The 15346-nt window shown below is 47.4% G+C and overlaps 1 protein-coding gene across 1 annotated transcript in view; it reads left to right on the top strand.

The window, feature by feature from the left end:
• Positions 1 to 15346, top strand: part of EPHB1 (EPH receptor B1) — a 462131-nt gene that overhangs the window by 157988 nt on the left and 288797 nt on the right. Inside the window, exon 3 of the mRNA XM_055569620.1 lies at positions 2360 to 3041. Within this exon, the coding sequence (XP_055425595.1) occupies positions 2360 to 3041 (682 nt within the window). The remainder of the gene's footprint in view (positions 1 to 2359; positions 3042 to 15346) is intronic.

Here is a 15346-nt window from a genome sequence, read left to right as displayed (position 1 = left end):
GAACACTGAGGCCCAGCGAGGTTAATGATGCAAACAATTACCTCTACTGGGTCGTATAATACCAATCAATGTCATTTTCTAAGATAAATGTTCTCAATATCCCAGCTCCACAAGAGTGTAAATCCTCATTCTGTCTATTTTGAGACAGGCTAGTGGTGACAGCCTTAGTGTTAAGATGAGCCCCAAATGGTGGGCTTCCTGTCCTGCTCTCACATAGCAGAGCTGCATTAGTCTTGGGTGGCTCAAGGTCCCCACCCTAAGTGGGCCTCAGGCTTCACCTGTGCATTGACAAAGGCGCTCCATGTTCATGCTGAAACCTCATACAGCCCAGTGAAATGATGTATCGTGAGACCTGCTGTATTTAAACAATTGCAGAACAGAAAAAAAAAAAAAAAAAATCCTGTCCTTCCGTCTAAAGTCATGTAGGGTCAACTGGGAAAATGTAATTTCAAAACAGCCATGAAAAGGGAGGGAGGTCTGAACAGTTGAACTAAAAAAACTGCTAGCAAAGACTTATCCCTAATGTATTTACTTTCTGGTTCCAAAAAACCAGGCAAGCAGAATGTAACTTTAACAAACACACTTAAATAGAATATAACACCAAAAAAAAAAAAAAAAATCTAAAAGTGTACCTTAACATCTAGAGATTGGATAAGAAATTAAACAAAATGCAGGTGAGGTTGGCTGTGTGCAAGGATCCTGGAAGGAGCCCACTAAAACTCCAGACTAGGGAAGGAACTGGGCCTCCTGAGAGTGCTGGAAGGGGTCTGGGGAGGAGTGTCACTGGGGCTTGCTGTACAGGCCTGAGCGGGCAGGGCCAGGTCTCCAGGTGTTCTTCCCTTTGCTCCATGCCTGGTGTTCAGAAGCCCTGGTACAGTTTTGAAGGACAGCCTCGCCTCTGCCTTGCCTCTTGCTCCTGCAGAGAATTAATTCTGTGCAGGAAGAAATCCTAGTGTATCTCCCATGTAACACTTGATTAGTTTTTGGCTCTTTTAATGAAGAATTCTCATTTATATATTTCAACTGTACACTGTGAATAATAAGCAACTAACACAGTATTGAAAGAAATGGTACTGTTTGATTTCTTTTGTCGTCACTGCTAACTAGTCAAGGATCTTTATTTTTTATTTTCACTTTAGGAAGTGGAATTTCTTCTGCCCCTTATTTACTTTTTTAGCAAACACATTGGAACCTCCTGGGAAGACCCCCAGTTCTTGAGGGCAGGGTTCTGAGGACTCCCCAGTATGGGCAGCTGCTTCCTCTCTCAGAACAGGGAAGAGTGAATGATCCAGCAACTTTTCTTTGGCCCCCTGGGTGGCTCATGAAAGGAGCCATGTCTTTACAGACCAACCCTCTTCCCCTATTGCCTATTACTAAAATAAGTTACTAAGTGAATTTCTTCAGCCATTCAAAGCACTTGTTTCTGTCTCCTGTCTTCCCCATATCCTTTATGGCGATGTGAGCATGGGTGAGTTGAATTGAATGATGAATTGCACCTATAAATTGGTGATGGTAAGCTAGTTCTTTGGGGGAACTGTTGATATGATTGAGAGACATTATTTTCCTTCTGATCCACAGGACTGCTGATTATAAGAGAACTCTTTTCCAACAAGAGTCACAGTTGTATTTCCCTTATTCAGAAGCTTTCTTTACTCCCTAAGTAACACCTTCCAACATTCTCTTCCATCACATCTTTGCTCAAAGTATGCACACAAGGAAGCTTAATTTGCTTCATTTAGGATCCCTCAGCAATTCTGCTGTTCCCAGTTTCACAGTCTAGCTCTTTCAAAGAGATTGATGTTATAAAACAAAAGTTTTTGTGAATCTGTGTTGAAAAATTCTGAAAAATTTTATATTCATATGATTTTTGGAGATATAAAGGAGTTATATCACAATAAAAAAATTAGGTTCAGAAATGAGGATTTCCCAGGTGGATGGTGGTGACATGTGGTCAGACCCCTGATCCTGAGTGACTATTGAGAGTAGAGGCTGTGGCATTGAGGATGAAAGTCTCTGCCATCATATGGGACTCAAAGCTGCAGGTGGACATAATGTTCCTTGTGGACATAATGAGTCACTGTCACAGCATGAGAGTTGTGGGTTAGGTGATGGGAAGCTTTATACAGTGAAGTCTGTTATATTTTGGGATGGACTACATAGGAATCTCCTGAAATGTGCTCATAAGGACATCTTTAAATGCAAGTTAGGGTTAAGCGTGTTCATTTCTCAAGTCAAGCTGTTACACTGGTGAGCTCGTAAGGCCCCCTCAGTGCCAGACTTCTCTTCTGCTCTGCCTCTCCTTGTCTTCTTACTCTCTATTTTGTGTTTTCCATGTGTGTGCCTGGCCGGCCTGGTACAGTGGGAAGAAGTCAGTGGCTACGATGAAAATCTGAACACCATCCGCACCTACCAGGTGTGCAATGTCTTCGAGCCCAATCAGAACAACTGGCTGCTCACCACCTTCATCAACCGGCGGGGGGCGCATCGCATCTACACGGAGATGCGCTTCACTGTGAGGGACTGCAGCAGCCTCCCCAACGTCCCAGGCTCCTGCAAGGAGACCTTCAACTTGTACTACTATGAGACTGACTCTGTCATTGCCACCAAGAAGTCGGCCTTCTGGTCCGAGGCCCCCTACCTCAAAGTGGACACCATTGCGGCAGATGAGAGCTTCTCTCAGGTGGACTTTGGGGGAAGATTGATGAAGGTCAACACAGAAGTCAGGAGCTTTGGGCCTCTTACACGGAATGGTTTTTACCTCGCTTTCCAGGATTATGGAGCCTGTATGTCTCTCCTTTCTGTCCGTGTCTTCTTCAAAAAGTGTCCCAGCATTGTGCAAAATTTTGCAGTGTTCCCAGAGACTATGACTGGGGCAGAGAGCACATCTCTGGTCATTGCTCGGGGCACGTGCATCCCCAATGCAGAGGAAGTGGATGTGCCCATTAAACTCTACTGCAACGGGGACGGGGAGTGGATGGTGCCCATCGGGCGCTGCACCTGTAAGCCTGGCTATGAACCCGAGAACAGCGTGGCCTGCAAGGGTAAGCCCTGAGGCTCTTGAGGCCTCTCCTTCCTGCAGCAAAGAAATCAGGAGTCAGGAGTCCCCACGTCCATCTCTGGATCAGATAGGGACAGAAGAGCCTAATGGCTTCTTCTAAAGCTCTGGAGAACCTCCATCTCCAGTGCTAAGCCTGATGGTTTTCCAGTTGTGTTCAACCAGAATTTCTGTATTCCGAGTAGAGGAAAGAGATGGGGAGAATTCCAAACGGGGGATCATAACCACTCATGTGTATTTAGTTTTGGGAACATTGACACTCATATTCTCTGTTTCTCCCTCTTTTAGACACAGACACACACACCCCTGCATCCTGTCTAGCCCTGTGCTCTGAGGCATGGATTATTTGGGTTGTCATGGATAAGTCACTCAAGGGTAATTGAGAAGCAACTGAACTTGGAAAATATTTTTGTTCATTTCAGTCCAGCTCCTACATCACTTAGCTTGGTACTGAATCCCTGCAGCTCATTAACTCAAAGCCTCCTGGCTTGGCTGTCTTCCTCCAGGGACTTAGTGCCAGGCCATGGGGCAGGGACGGGGCCTAGCATTAGTAGGTCCTGGAAGGAGATGAATGTGTTGGAATGGGGGTGGTATAGTACCATGTTTTCTGTTACTTTTGCTTCAGGATGTTACGGAGTGATGGTGACTTTGCAGTTGGTGGTGTCAGGGTACCCTGTCCTCATATTGGCCCTCCTCAGTCCAGGAGAGAACATGTCCAGTCTGTGGCAATAAATATGCTGAACTGGCTGGAGACTCGGCCTTCTCTGGGAGTTAATAGAAAGATCGAGAGGGTCCATGGCTCATCTGTTGCCTGAGCACATGGAAGCCAAACAGAGGGGAACCCAAGTTGAAGAAGAGAAGACTATTTTCCTTTATTTTTATCTTTTGCTTGTGGCCTTCAAAGTTTCAGAGTCTTTCAAAAGCAAGGTTTCCCACACAGACCTCAGAGATGACCACCTTGACCCTGACTCCTTACTCGGGTTGCCCCCAGTCCTTTGGAGACCACGTGGAGATGGGGGGAGCCAGGCAAGCGTGTGTGCTCAGTCATTAAGTTGTCTGACTCTTAGCAACTCTGTGGTCTGTGGCTCACCAGGCTCCTCTGTCCATGGGATCTCCCAGGCAAGAATACTAGAGTGGTTTGCCATTTCCTTCTCCAGAGGGTCTTCCAGACCCAGGGATTGAACTCATGTCTTCTACACTGGAAGGCGGATTCTTTACCACTGAGCCACCAGGGAAGCCTGGAGGGAGCTATAGTTGCTCCATTTTCTCCATCATGAGCTTCATGCCAGCTGTCCCCTGGCGCCCTCCCCACCCTGCCTGAGCAATGGAACATCCTTTGTGTGTCTCCTTCTCCACTTTTAGTCACCAACCACCTGCAGGTGACGTACCAGGCAGAGTATTGCTATTGCCCACCAACTCTGCAGTCCTTTAGACTCAGCCAATTGCCTGGGCTGTGGCGCTCACAGCCTTTCTGAGGCCTGCTGAGAGCAGGGAGCTGCGCCTTTGTGTCTTTAATGGATTTCTTGGTTATGGTGCCATGATGGATGATGTGGAAACAGAGGAGAGAAAGTGCCAGATCAAGTGATGAATCAGCACAGACTGGTTTAATACCAGCCGGCCTGGTCCCACCATGCTCCCCTGTCGCATTGGTTGGGGGTGGGAGGGCAGTGCCCTCTTGAGCATGTGTCGGGTCTGCGTGGGGACCCAGGCCAGGCCGAGTTTAGTTGCAGGTGCCATAGCTGCAAGGCACACTCTTGATAGCAGGGGTGATTTCTCCAGACTTCAAAGGGCTGCCATCCCACGCTTGCTGGCTGGGGCCCTTGTTTTTCTCATTATTTCCTGAGCAGAACAGCGGGAACCAGAGAAAGTATTGATTGGTTCTGATTTAATTGGGACTCTGGGAACAGGCTCTCATTTCTCTGGGCTAATCGGAACTTTGCTCTTTTGGGAGGGTTCTGCAGTGCCTGCTGCTTCTCAGTCACCTCCTGTGCTTGTCCTGGGAGGGCCTATGGGGGCAAATATGTAAAACCAAGTGGCTGCTTTCCATCCTGTCTACTTAGCCTCAGCCTCCTCCTGATGTTTGGTGGATGTTCCTAATCTAGAGCTGTTAGGAACCTGACTTGACTTCACACTCTGCTTGTTGCAAACTCACTGGAAGCTGGAGGAGATGGGGAGCCCCGAGCACCATGATTTTGCCATTTCAGAGACATAGGAAGCCACATTTTGGTGGAGTTCTAAGAGCAGAGAGTAGTGAGCCAGGCAGTACCTTAGGTCCTGCAGCCCAGCAGCCTGGCTGGGCTCAGTGCTCTAGAAAGGCACCTTTTTTTCTGTCTCAAGAATTTTAAGCTGAATCCTCTGAATTCTTTGCCCTTGGCTCTGCTAGTAACCTGGGCTTGATGACTGAGACCAACCTCCACCTCTCTAGGGCTCACAGCAGTGGGATGCCCAGGGAGGTGAAGGGCCTTGGGTAGATTCTGCACTTTTTGGATAGGGATGGACAGTGCTTGGGGAGGTATTTGTAACTGGTTCCTGGGGTGTATCTTCAAGGCAACCTGCTCAATTCATTTTGGATTCTCATGCTGGCCTGTCAGGTGGGCACCGTGATCCTCCACAATTGCCTGCCTAGTACAGCCTACTACTGAGAGCATGGAGATCGGTGGATGCAGTAGAGATTTGTGAGTGAGAAAGAGTGAGTCTCCATCAGCGATCCTGGTAAGACCTGAGAAGGGAGGCAAGCTGCTCTCTCTCTGCACAGCCCTGAGAATTGATGCCCCAGGGCCCAGCTGGGAGAAGCCTGGATGGTTCCGTGAGTCACACAGTTGTGTCAAGCTGATCAATTTTCTTTTCTGGATATTTGAATCTGAGCTTTTGCATGTGTTGATTCTATGGGGTGGCAGAAAGCATATCCTTTGTATTGTTTTTCTGGTGGGACAGACTTCCATCATGGGCAAGATTCTTATTCTGAATTTCACTTTGCCTCTGTTAAACCCTTGCCTGTCAGAGTCATGGTGACCAGTTGCTTGGTTTTGCAGAAGCACCTGGAGACCAATTAGGTGGCCCAGCCAGCAAAGAATGGTCTTGGCCTAGAGCTGTTCCTATTGTGAGGAGGGAGGGGTTGGCAAGCAGAGGAAGCCACTGGGGAGCTTGCACATCAGAATGTGCAGCAAGCAGCTCACACACTTTCTAGAGGCTTCATGGCCTAAGGCCTGTTCCAGCCTCATCCTTTCTGTACACATAGGTTAGACCAAGCAGGCAGAATCCCAGAAGCCTGTTGACCCCACCAGTGACTCTAACCCATCATGCATTTATCTCTGTGAAACTGTTGATTACTAGCAAAATGGTCTATCTGCCCCAGCTTCAAGTTTTATGCTGATAGTATAGCCGATTAATGAGAAATTATGGCTTTGTCTTTATCCACCCTCAAGCCGTCCCTGCTCAGGTTGATGGCTGAGTTGATTCTCCATGTGAGTCCCTGTAGCCTGACTGTCCCTGGACCAGGGAGGCCAAGAACTAGTGCTTGGCAAGCTCCCTCTGTGTTGTGGTCCCTAACATGTTGCGCTGGTCTTGGAGGTCAGCTAAGATCATTCCAGCTCTGGGTTTTGGCAGGGCCTTGGCAGTTCCTAAAGAAGAACAACTCTGTTCTTGGTTCTTCTGCCCCCTGTTTCGTGTCTCTCCTGTTCCCTGGTATCCATCAGAGCCCTGCCTTGGATCCTGAGACCTTATGGGCACTGTCTGTACAGCGTCCCCAACCTTTACCCACACTTCCCTGCCCCTCCTCCAGGTCTCTTTTGCCTTCCTTCCTCCCCTTTCTTCCTTGGGAGGGACTGTTTTCCTTGGTGATTTTCCACCTACATGTAAATTCTTTCATGCCTGGAAATCCAAGAGACATTTTGAACCTTTCAGTAATTTCAGTGCCTTTGTCAACTTGAGCAGCCAGGGAGAGAGCCAGTTTATAAACCTGGGGAGCTAAGACAGAAAAATCTGCCGAGTTTGAAAGGGGAGAAAAATGTATCTAGTTTAGCTCTTTGTGGAAAAGAGAAGTTTCTGGGGCCTATTTCCACCTCCCTTAGGGTTACTGGTCCCAGCTCTAGGTTTCCTCCTGCCTCCTCATCCTGGCTGGGTGTGTGTGTGTGTGTGTGTGTGTGTGTGTGTGTGTGTACAGGTGACCACATTCAGGGGCACTGGGGAAGTCTTTCTGCTCTGCTCTCTGGCCCATCAGCTGTTGGCTGGTGACTGAGAGGAAGGCCACAGCCTAGATGCCTCCTCCTAGGCCCCAGGGAGACCCGCTCAGCTCAGCGCTGGGGAAGGTCAGAGTTATTAACACCGCAGTCCTGTAAGATGAGCTTCATAATGGGATTTCCCAATAGGCTACTTCATTTAGAAACCTCTTGGGCCTCCACGGTGGCCCTGCCCAGTGCCCTCCAGAGAGGACTCTAATGTAATAGGCTGCATGTAATGGGCTGTGACCCCAACATGAGCAACAGCAAACAGCTAGAAGGATGCTGTCTGCCTCACCGACTCCAGCATACTGTGCGGGGGTGCACAGCCCAGACTCTGGGGGCTGCAGGGGACAACCAGGGAACAGGGGAAGGGCAGCTCTGAGTTCCAAATCCCCTTGTGCTCTGCACCGCCCCTTCTGCCTTTAAAGGACAGGTTAGAAGTACCCAGATTCCACTGGTGTTGACCAAGCAATCATGATTCTCCCAGGTCAGTGCTGAAGCTGCTGAGAATGTTCTGGGCATGATAGCTGTCCTGGCTTAGTAAACATTAAAATAATGAGAAAAAGTGAAATACGTCCATGACTTAATAAACATTATCAATGACAAAGGCACCACAAGATCATTATTGAGGTGGTTGGGTACATCACAGCGTGAGCAGTCCAGTTTGGGCCCATGAAGAACTATGGAGTCTGAAACAGCCCAAGCTGGGGTGGAAGTGGGCAGGATACCAAGAGGTCAACTATTCTGGCGGCCTTATTTATCCATGGAGAGCAGGCAGACAGAGAGCATCGCCGGGCACCAGTCTAGGGAGCCCTGCTGGGTGATGTCAGACCGGGATCGGAACTCAAGTCTGGGAGGCCACTGTCTGCCTCTGCTTCTGAGACTGGTTTTTCTTGAAATTAACCATCCTTGGATATGCAATATCTGTTTTCAGGAATAGCAACCCCCTCTCAGCTCTTGTCACATGAACACTTTCTCTGTACCTGTGTTGCCCTTTGTGTTTTCTTGGGTCCGGGTGCTCCGTGCAACTGTGCTCTGTGGTTTTATGTTTCTGCACTGTACATCACAGAGCTCCATGTTGACTACGCCCATCTTCTTTTTAATCTCTCTGGAAGCAGTACCACCTCTCAGTACCACGTCAGATGCTCTGACATGTTGACCTGCCTCTGGACCATCCAGAAGGTCATGGCATCCGTAGCGGGGGTAAGTGACACAAAGCTCCCTGGGAAGGATGAGGTCTAAAGGCTTTGTGCTTTTACAAAAGGACAGGGAGGGTGGCAGGGCTGCAGGATGGAGTCCTGGTTATGGCTCAGTAATTGGCCTCAAGGACCAACATGGGCCTCCAAGGCGGTGCTGTTGCCAGACTTACCCCCTTTTCTCCCTGGTCCTGCCTCTCTCTGGAGCTGGATGGTCTTGTGTGCAGAACCTGAACGCACATATCTCAGCACAAACTTCCTTGCCACTTTTGAGTTGGAAGTATAGAGAAAACTCCCAGTGAATCTGAACTTGCTTGGAGTGCGGTCCCTCGATTCTGGGCCCCAGGAGCTCTGATGGTGTGAGTTTGGTTTCCATACTTTGGCCCGTTGACAAGCTGTGTTGACAGTACCCTAATGCTCCTGGGCCTCAGTTCTCTTTCAAGTCAGTGGAGGAAGAGCCTGAGACAGTCAGCTCAGGGCAGCTGCAAAAGGGGAAGGAATACATCCCATTTGCACACTGCCAGGAGCAAGCCTTATTTTGCCAATGGAACTGTGGCAGGGATGTTGAGAGAGGGGCACCCTGGCCTTTCCCTAGGGGAGGGGTCTCTGCCTGCAGATGCCATCTGTACTGTCTTTGTCGGCTGAGCTAAGAGCTGGAGTACTAGTTACGTGGTCAGGCGGCTGCAGCTGAGTCCTCCACTCTTGTTTTAAGGGCCAGTTAATGAGGTGGATACGACCCTTGGGGCCTGCTCAGCTCACTCCTTGCAGGCCTTGGCACTTGTGGCCTCCAGTTCCTCAGTCTGGTTGGATTCCACTTGTGAGTTCCTGCAGATACAGTGTCTCTATGCTCACTTCTTTCTCTAGTTTGTTATTGAGTACCTACTGATGCCAGGCCCTTTACACTTAAACAATCAGATGGAGCAATTTTACTTCTGAGAATCTACTAGAATCATAGTTCTTAGAAAGTGTTTGCCATGTCCAAAGGTCAGGGTCATGAGTGGCCTATGGAGGGTGGCCCCTCTCAGCTAGGTAAGGCCTCTGAGGACAGAGTCCAGCCCACCAGGTGACACATAGTCTGCTTCCCCACTGTGGTCCCCCACCTGCTCTTGGACACCTCCAGTGATCTGACACTCAGACTTCCAGAGGCAGCCTGGTTCATCTCAGAGCGCTTCCTAGGGCTGAAATGAATCAGAGGCCCATTGCTAACCCTGGGGTGGAACGTTTATGCAAATTTCCCTTATCCCAGGTTACTTTTTGTTGTTATTTTTTAAATATTTTGAAAAGGTAGGACATTAAGTTTCCCTGACTCTTGTCTTCATCAGATCCCTCACTGTTTTAGTTTCTGATATTCTCTTGTTAACAGGGTCTATGCATTTGCACATCCAAAATACAGACACATCCTTTCTTCATTTGCACAGGGCTTACTGCACAGGGTTTTTCACTGAGTTCCATCCACCACCCCCATACCCCCTACTCCCTTTCTTACTTAACAATGAAAGTTAGGAGTGATTTGGTTGTATTATGTAGAGATCTGCCTCTTACTTTCCAGTGATTGTGTAGTATCCCATTGGATCGATGTGCCTTTATTGAATTGGCCCTTCATTTATATACACGTAGGTTGCTTCCTGTGTTTTGATATTTCTAAACAATATTTCGGCAGACATCCTTGTGCATTCATCTTTGCACTTAGGTGTGAGCATTATCTGTGAGACTAATTCATTAATTAATTTAGTCAATGAATATTTATTGAGGGCTTTCTGTGTGCCAAGCACTTTTCTAAGAGCTAAGAATGCAACAGATTCTTTGAAGTAAAATTGCTGAATCAGAGTATATACATTTTTAATTTTGATAGATATTCCCAAACAGTCCTCCAAAAAAAGACATTTTCTACTGATTTTTGCTCTAACCAACAAGTTTTAGAGTTTCTGTTCCTTATACCTTTGCCAAGATAATATAATATCAATTGTTTTTGTCTTTGCCAATCTGATAGATGAAAACTGGCATTCAACTGTGGTTTCCATTTGCATTTCTCTTGCTCTGAGGGGCGTTGAACTTGGCAAAGTTCCATAAATTGCCTTGTTGGGGAGCTGAAACATGAATATTCTTATATAACGCATCATTACATCAGGTAGATTTGCATCAGTTTGGAGTATGCTCACTCGATGATGTGGTCTACCCTTCGCTCTCTAGTCCCTTCCCTTCTGCCCTGCATCCCACCCTTCACACATTCTTTGCCCATCTGTAGCCTCAGGACATTTTGGCACATGCTGTACACCTGTTTCGGTGTTTCCCTGACTGTGGTGGGGAATGGGGCATTGGGGTGGGACAGGACAAGAGCCGGTGGTGGTGTGGAAGGGCCATGCTGTCTCAGGAAGGCCACTCCAGCTAGTCTGGTGGGAAGAATGCCTTGATTTTCTCATCCTTTTTCTCCTACCCGTTGCCTCTTCTGAGTTCCTTGCTTCCCCTCTGGCATGCACCTCTCAGCTCTCCCTCCTTGGCCCAGTCTCTCCACTCCACATCCCTTCCTTTTACTCTCCCAGCTCACCTCTGGGGCCTTGGGGCTCAGCCCACTGTGGTGCCTCCCACTCTACCACCCCTGAAAAGTCAGCAACCCTCAGCCCCTACCTCCTCCAGCTCCTCTTCATTTCTTCTGCAGCATCCCACTCTCATCAGACCTGCCACCCCTTCCCCAGCAGCCCTGGATCTGTCTCAGTCCACTCCCTGACCACATGTCTAGCTCAGCCTGCTGATGCCTCAGGTCTGCTTGTGCCAGTGGGCTTTGTCTTAGCCCCAGTCTTTTGCTCACTGCCTCCTTCTCTTCTTGGTTTTTGTCTTCAACTCTGTAGCAGTTCTTTCTCTCTGGGGCCGTGGGCTTCCCACCTCCCTTCCTGGCCTCAGCCCTCCTCTTCCTTGTTTCCTGCCTCTCCATCTTCTCCTCGCCCCCTCTTTTACTTCTTCTCTCCCTCCCTCCCTCCCTTCCTTCCTCAATACTTTTCTATTTAAATATATTCAGGTTGAAAGATGAGTCAGCCTAAAAAAATAAGTTAAATAATAAATTAAAAGCCTGGCACGAAAATAGGGCAAAAAGCAATAGAGATAATATGCAAATGATTGACGTTTAAAAGACTGCTGACTTGGCTTGTCTATCTGGGCTAAGAGAGCAGCTTATAGGCTCTGCTGGGCAGTCCCGTGTTTCACTGTCAGATCACAGTGATGGGTCTGATTCAGGTATGGAGCAAACTTCTCTGGATCGGCTTCCAGCTTGCATGGAGGCACTAATGCGGCATGGCTATCATTTATAGAGCACTCACTATGTCCCAGTTTCTCTGCCAGATTCTTTTTTTGCATTATCTCGTACATCCTCAGATAGCCCTGTTAAGTATACACAATCATCATGCTCACTTTTCAGTTGAAGATACTGAGGTGCAAAGAAACCAAATAGCTTTGCCGAGGTCATACAGCATAGGATTCTGAGGCTTGGCTAATAACCGCTGTTCTGTATTTCTCCCCAGAAGGAAGAAGAGCAAGAGTCTATTAGGTGCAAATGTGTGATGTGTGATGGGAGCTGGGGTTTCAGTGTCCCATGTGGACTGAGATAGAAGCCTTCACTAAGGTATGCAAAGAAAAGCCATCAGAGTTTGATCAGTATTTCCCATTGGCTTGAGAGGAACCGGGAGGTTCATGGAGTGACCATACTCATGGTACATATGAATCAAGACACACCCCTCCACTTCCATGGTCAGCCCAGCTCTCACTCTTCTACTCCCCCAGCTCTCCATGGGCAGGGCCACCCCTGATGTGCCTCTTTGTCCTGAATGCCTACTCTGTGCCATCTGCTAAATGAAAATGAAACAAAACACATTGAAAGCAAAATTGGTGGAAGCAGGATGTGAGCTGAGGAGGAAGAAAGACTTTGCAAGTAAGTCAAACAGAGAAAGACGAATATCATATGACGACCCTTATATGTGGAATCTAAAAAAATGATACAAATGAATTTATTTACAAAATAGGAACAGACTCACGGACTCAGAAAACAAGCTAATGGTTACCAAAGAGGAAAGATGCCAGCAGAGTGATGGGGGGGAGAGATAAATTGGGAGTTTGGGATTGACATATATACACTACTATATTTAAAATAGATAACCAACAAAGACCTACTGTACAGCACAGGGAACTCTGGTCAATATTCTGTAACAGCGTAAATGGGAAAAGGATTTGAAAAAGAATAGATACATGTATATGTATAACTGAATCACTTTGCTGGATACCTGAAACTAACACAGCCTTATTAGTCAACTAATCCAGTATAAAAAAAAAAAAAAAAAAAAAAAAAAAAGATGTGTAAGAAAACATCTCAGGAGCATTGGTAGCGTAAACTCCAGGAAAACCAGGCAGGCAGAGAGTGCAAGTCCAATGACAAGCCACGTACTTGGAGAGGTGACAGTGGCAGAACCAGATGGAGGAAGTAACCAGTGATGGCAGAGGCTTTGTCTGTCTGTTGTCCAATAGAGTGACACGTTGTGCACACACAGCACACACAGGAGAAAATCAACAGAATGACAGCAAGCCCATACATCTTGAAACCCTTTCACCAAAAGTTGATGATAATGTGTCAGTTTGACAGAGGACATAAGGTCAATGCAACGTGTGTGTTTCAAGTGGAAAACAACAATCTGCTCTTTGCACATGATGGATAGAGATTCTCCATGAAATTGTATGGAATATGCAAGAACTCTGCCAAATCATCAACTTGGCAAAAATGTGCCTGTTCTGGGAGTTAGGCAATTGGAGGGTTTCTGTTCGGTTTCTGGGTCTGTCACACACATGCCTGTGTTAATCCGAATGTGGAGGCCTTTGCAACGTGGGCTTCCCTTTCCTTGCTGGTTCTGTTTGTCTTCCCCTCTGCATCTTTGGCCAAACTCATCTGTCCGCTGTTTTCTTTTCCTCCATTTATGCTAGTCTCTTGTCTGTCTTCTCTCTGGACTTGATTTGAAAAAAAGAGAAATGAGAAGACACATTCCATTGGTAGAATTTTAATGAGTGAATGGCTAGTTCCATTCATTGTTTTCATTTTTTTCCCTCTAGAAAGCTGTTGAAATGCAAATTGCAAGAAAAAGTTCTTTTTTTCATAGAGGGAAATAAAGGAAGTCAATGTTTATCAGTGAAATCAATTGTAAATATTATGAATAATTTTATTCATAAAATTATTAATATATAATCACACATATTGATAATAAGATCAGTTATTTAAAAGAACAATTGCTTTTTTAAAACAATATCTTTGTAGGATGCCCTGCTTCTTCATGCTCATTTCTTAATTTTTCTGGAACATACAATGCTTCTTTCAGCTTCCTGAACCTCACTCGTGATGATTCTTGACTTATGAGAATTCTTTCAGACTTTATTTTTTCTTATCATCTTTTAAATCTTTCAGTCCAGGTACTAATAAAGAACTAGTAAGCATAGCTGTTTGTGGTTTAAACATACCTAGTCAGGGTGACAGAGTTAACCTTTCAGGCTAATAGTGCGCCTCCCCTTTTGCCTCCTTACCTCAGAATTTCCTCAATGAAAACTCAACTATTTAGGAGAGTGTTTCACCTTTGGGGACTGGCCTTTCCATGCCTTTCTGCTTTGAACCCCATCAGGATGCACTCAGCGCCCCCTCTTTGCACCTCTGTGGAGTCTAAATGTGAGCTCACAGTCCCAACCCAAGCAGCAGGCCCCCTTCCTTCTGAGCCCTTTCTGCAGCCTTGGGGGCAATGGATGTGCTCTCCAGAGAGCTGAGAGCATCAGCACACAAGCCAATTGGACATCCATTACCCCTCGTCTTCCTGACCCAGAAGGAGGAGGCAGAGGTGGTGGGACATCCTGGTTCCCTGAGTCCTCTCTCTGCCCTGGTTCCCCCAGACGGCCAGGCGTCTTCTAGCCTTCTCCTTGCCCACCCAGCCCCCTCCCCACCTCCACTCCAGTCTCCTTTCCTGCTCCTAGCTGTATGCAGACCCTTCCTTCTGGGCCACAAAGGGCTCTGTAGGCAGATATTGTGTGCTGTTTGCCAACACGGGGGCCCGGGTACACGGAGGGGGCGAGGGAGAAGCCAGCTGCTCTCTCCTTTCACACAGACCTTTGCTTTCTCCCTTTCAGTCTCCCCACCCCCCGCCCCCTGCTCTCTGTCTTTGAACATGCATACAAAAATAAAAAAGCAGTTGCTAATTAGAGCCAGAGAATGAGAGTGAGCCTGGAATAGGGGAGCAGTGGAGGGGCCAACTCCCGTGCAAGTCAGCCACTGAGGAAAGGGCAGGGGGACCTTGGAGAGGCTTGGGAGGGAGAGTTTGACAAAATAAGCAACAAAGCTTCTTCAGAATGGCAAAGAGGGGCTTTGTCTTAACCTCCCATCCTAAGAGAGAGGAAACAAGAAATGACAGAGTTTCTTGTAAACTCCCACTGCTGGCGTCCATCACCCTTCTTATCTTTGTCCGTCTTTCAATAGCCCTACACACAATAGACTCTTTGGGGGGACACTTAAGTCTATCCTTTTACTAGTAATTTTGTTCTGGCTGATAGGTGGGAATCACTGGTATGAGGGACCTTCCTTATGGAGGAGCTGCTGAGTCATCAGGATGCCCCAACTTAGGAAACCTCCTCTGACAAGTCAAGGCACTCTCTAGGGCTTTTTTCTCACCCAGTCCTATTCTTGGTTCGCCAGGCAATTTCTGTTCCCAACCCTGTGTCACTAGGTTTGCTGAAAGCAGCCCAGTTGCCTCGTGTGTTACCAGGGGAACAGCAGCCAGTGTTAGGACAGAACCCAGCTCCGACCCAAGTCTTTGAACCCACTGCAGGCTCACAGGAGGTTCCAGATACCAGAGCAGTCAGCACCT

Source organism: Bubalus kerabau, chromosome 2 (genome assembly GCF_029407905.1).
Source record: "Bubalus kerabau isolate K-KA32 ecotype Philippines breed swamp buffalo chromosome 2, PCC_UOA_SB_1v2, whole genome shotgun sequence".
Taxonomy (NCBI): domain Eukaryota; kingdom Metazoa; phylum Chordata; class Mammalia; order Artiodactyla; family Bovidae; genus Bubalus; species Bubalus kerabau.
The sequence above is the reverse complement of the archived record's forward strand: the minus strand, read 5'-3'. Positions and strand labels throughout refer to the sequence as shown.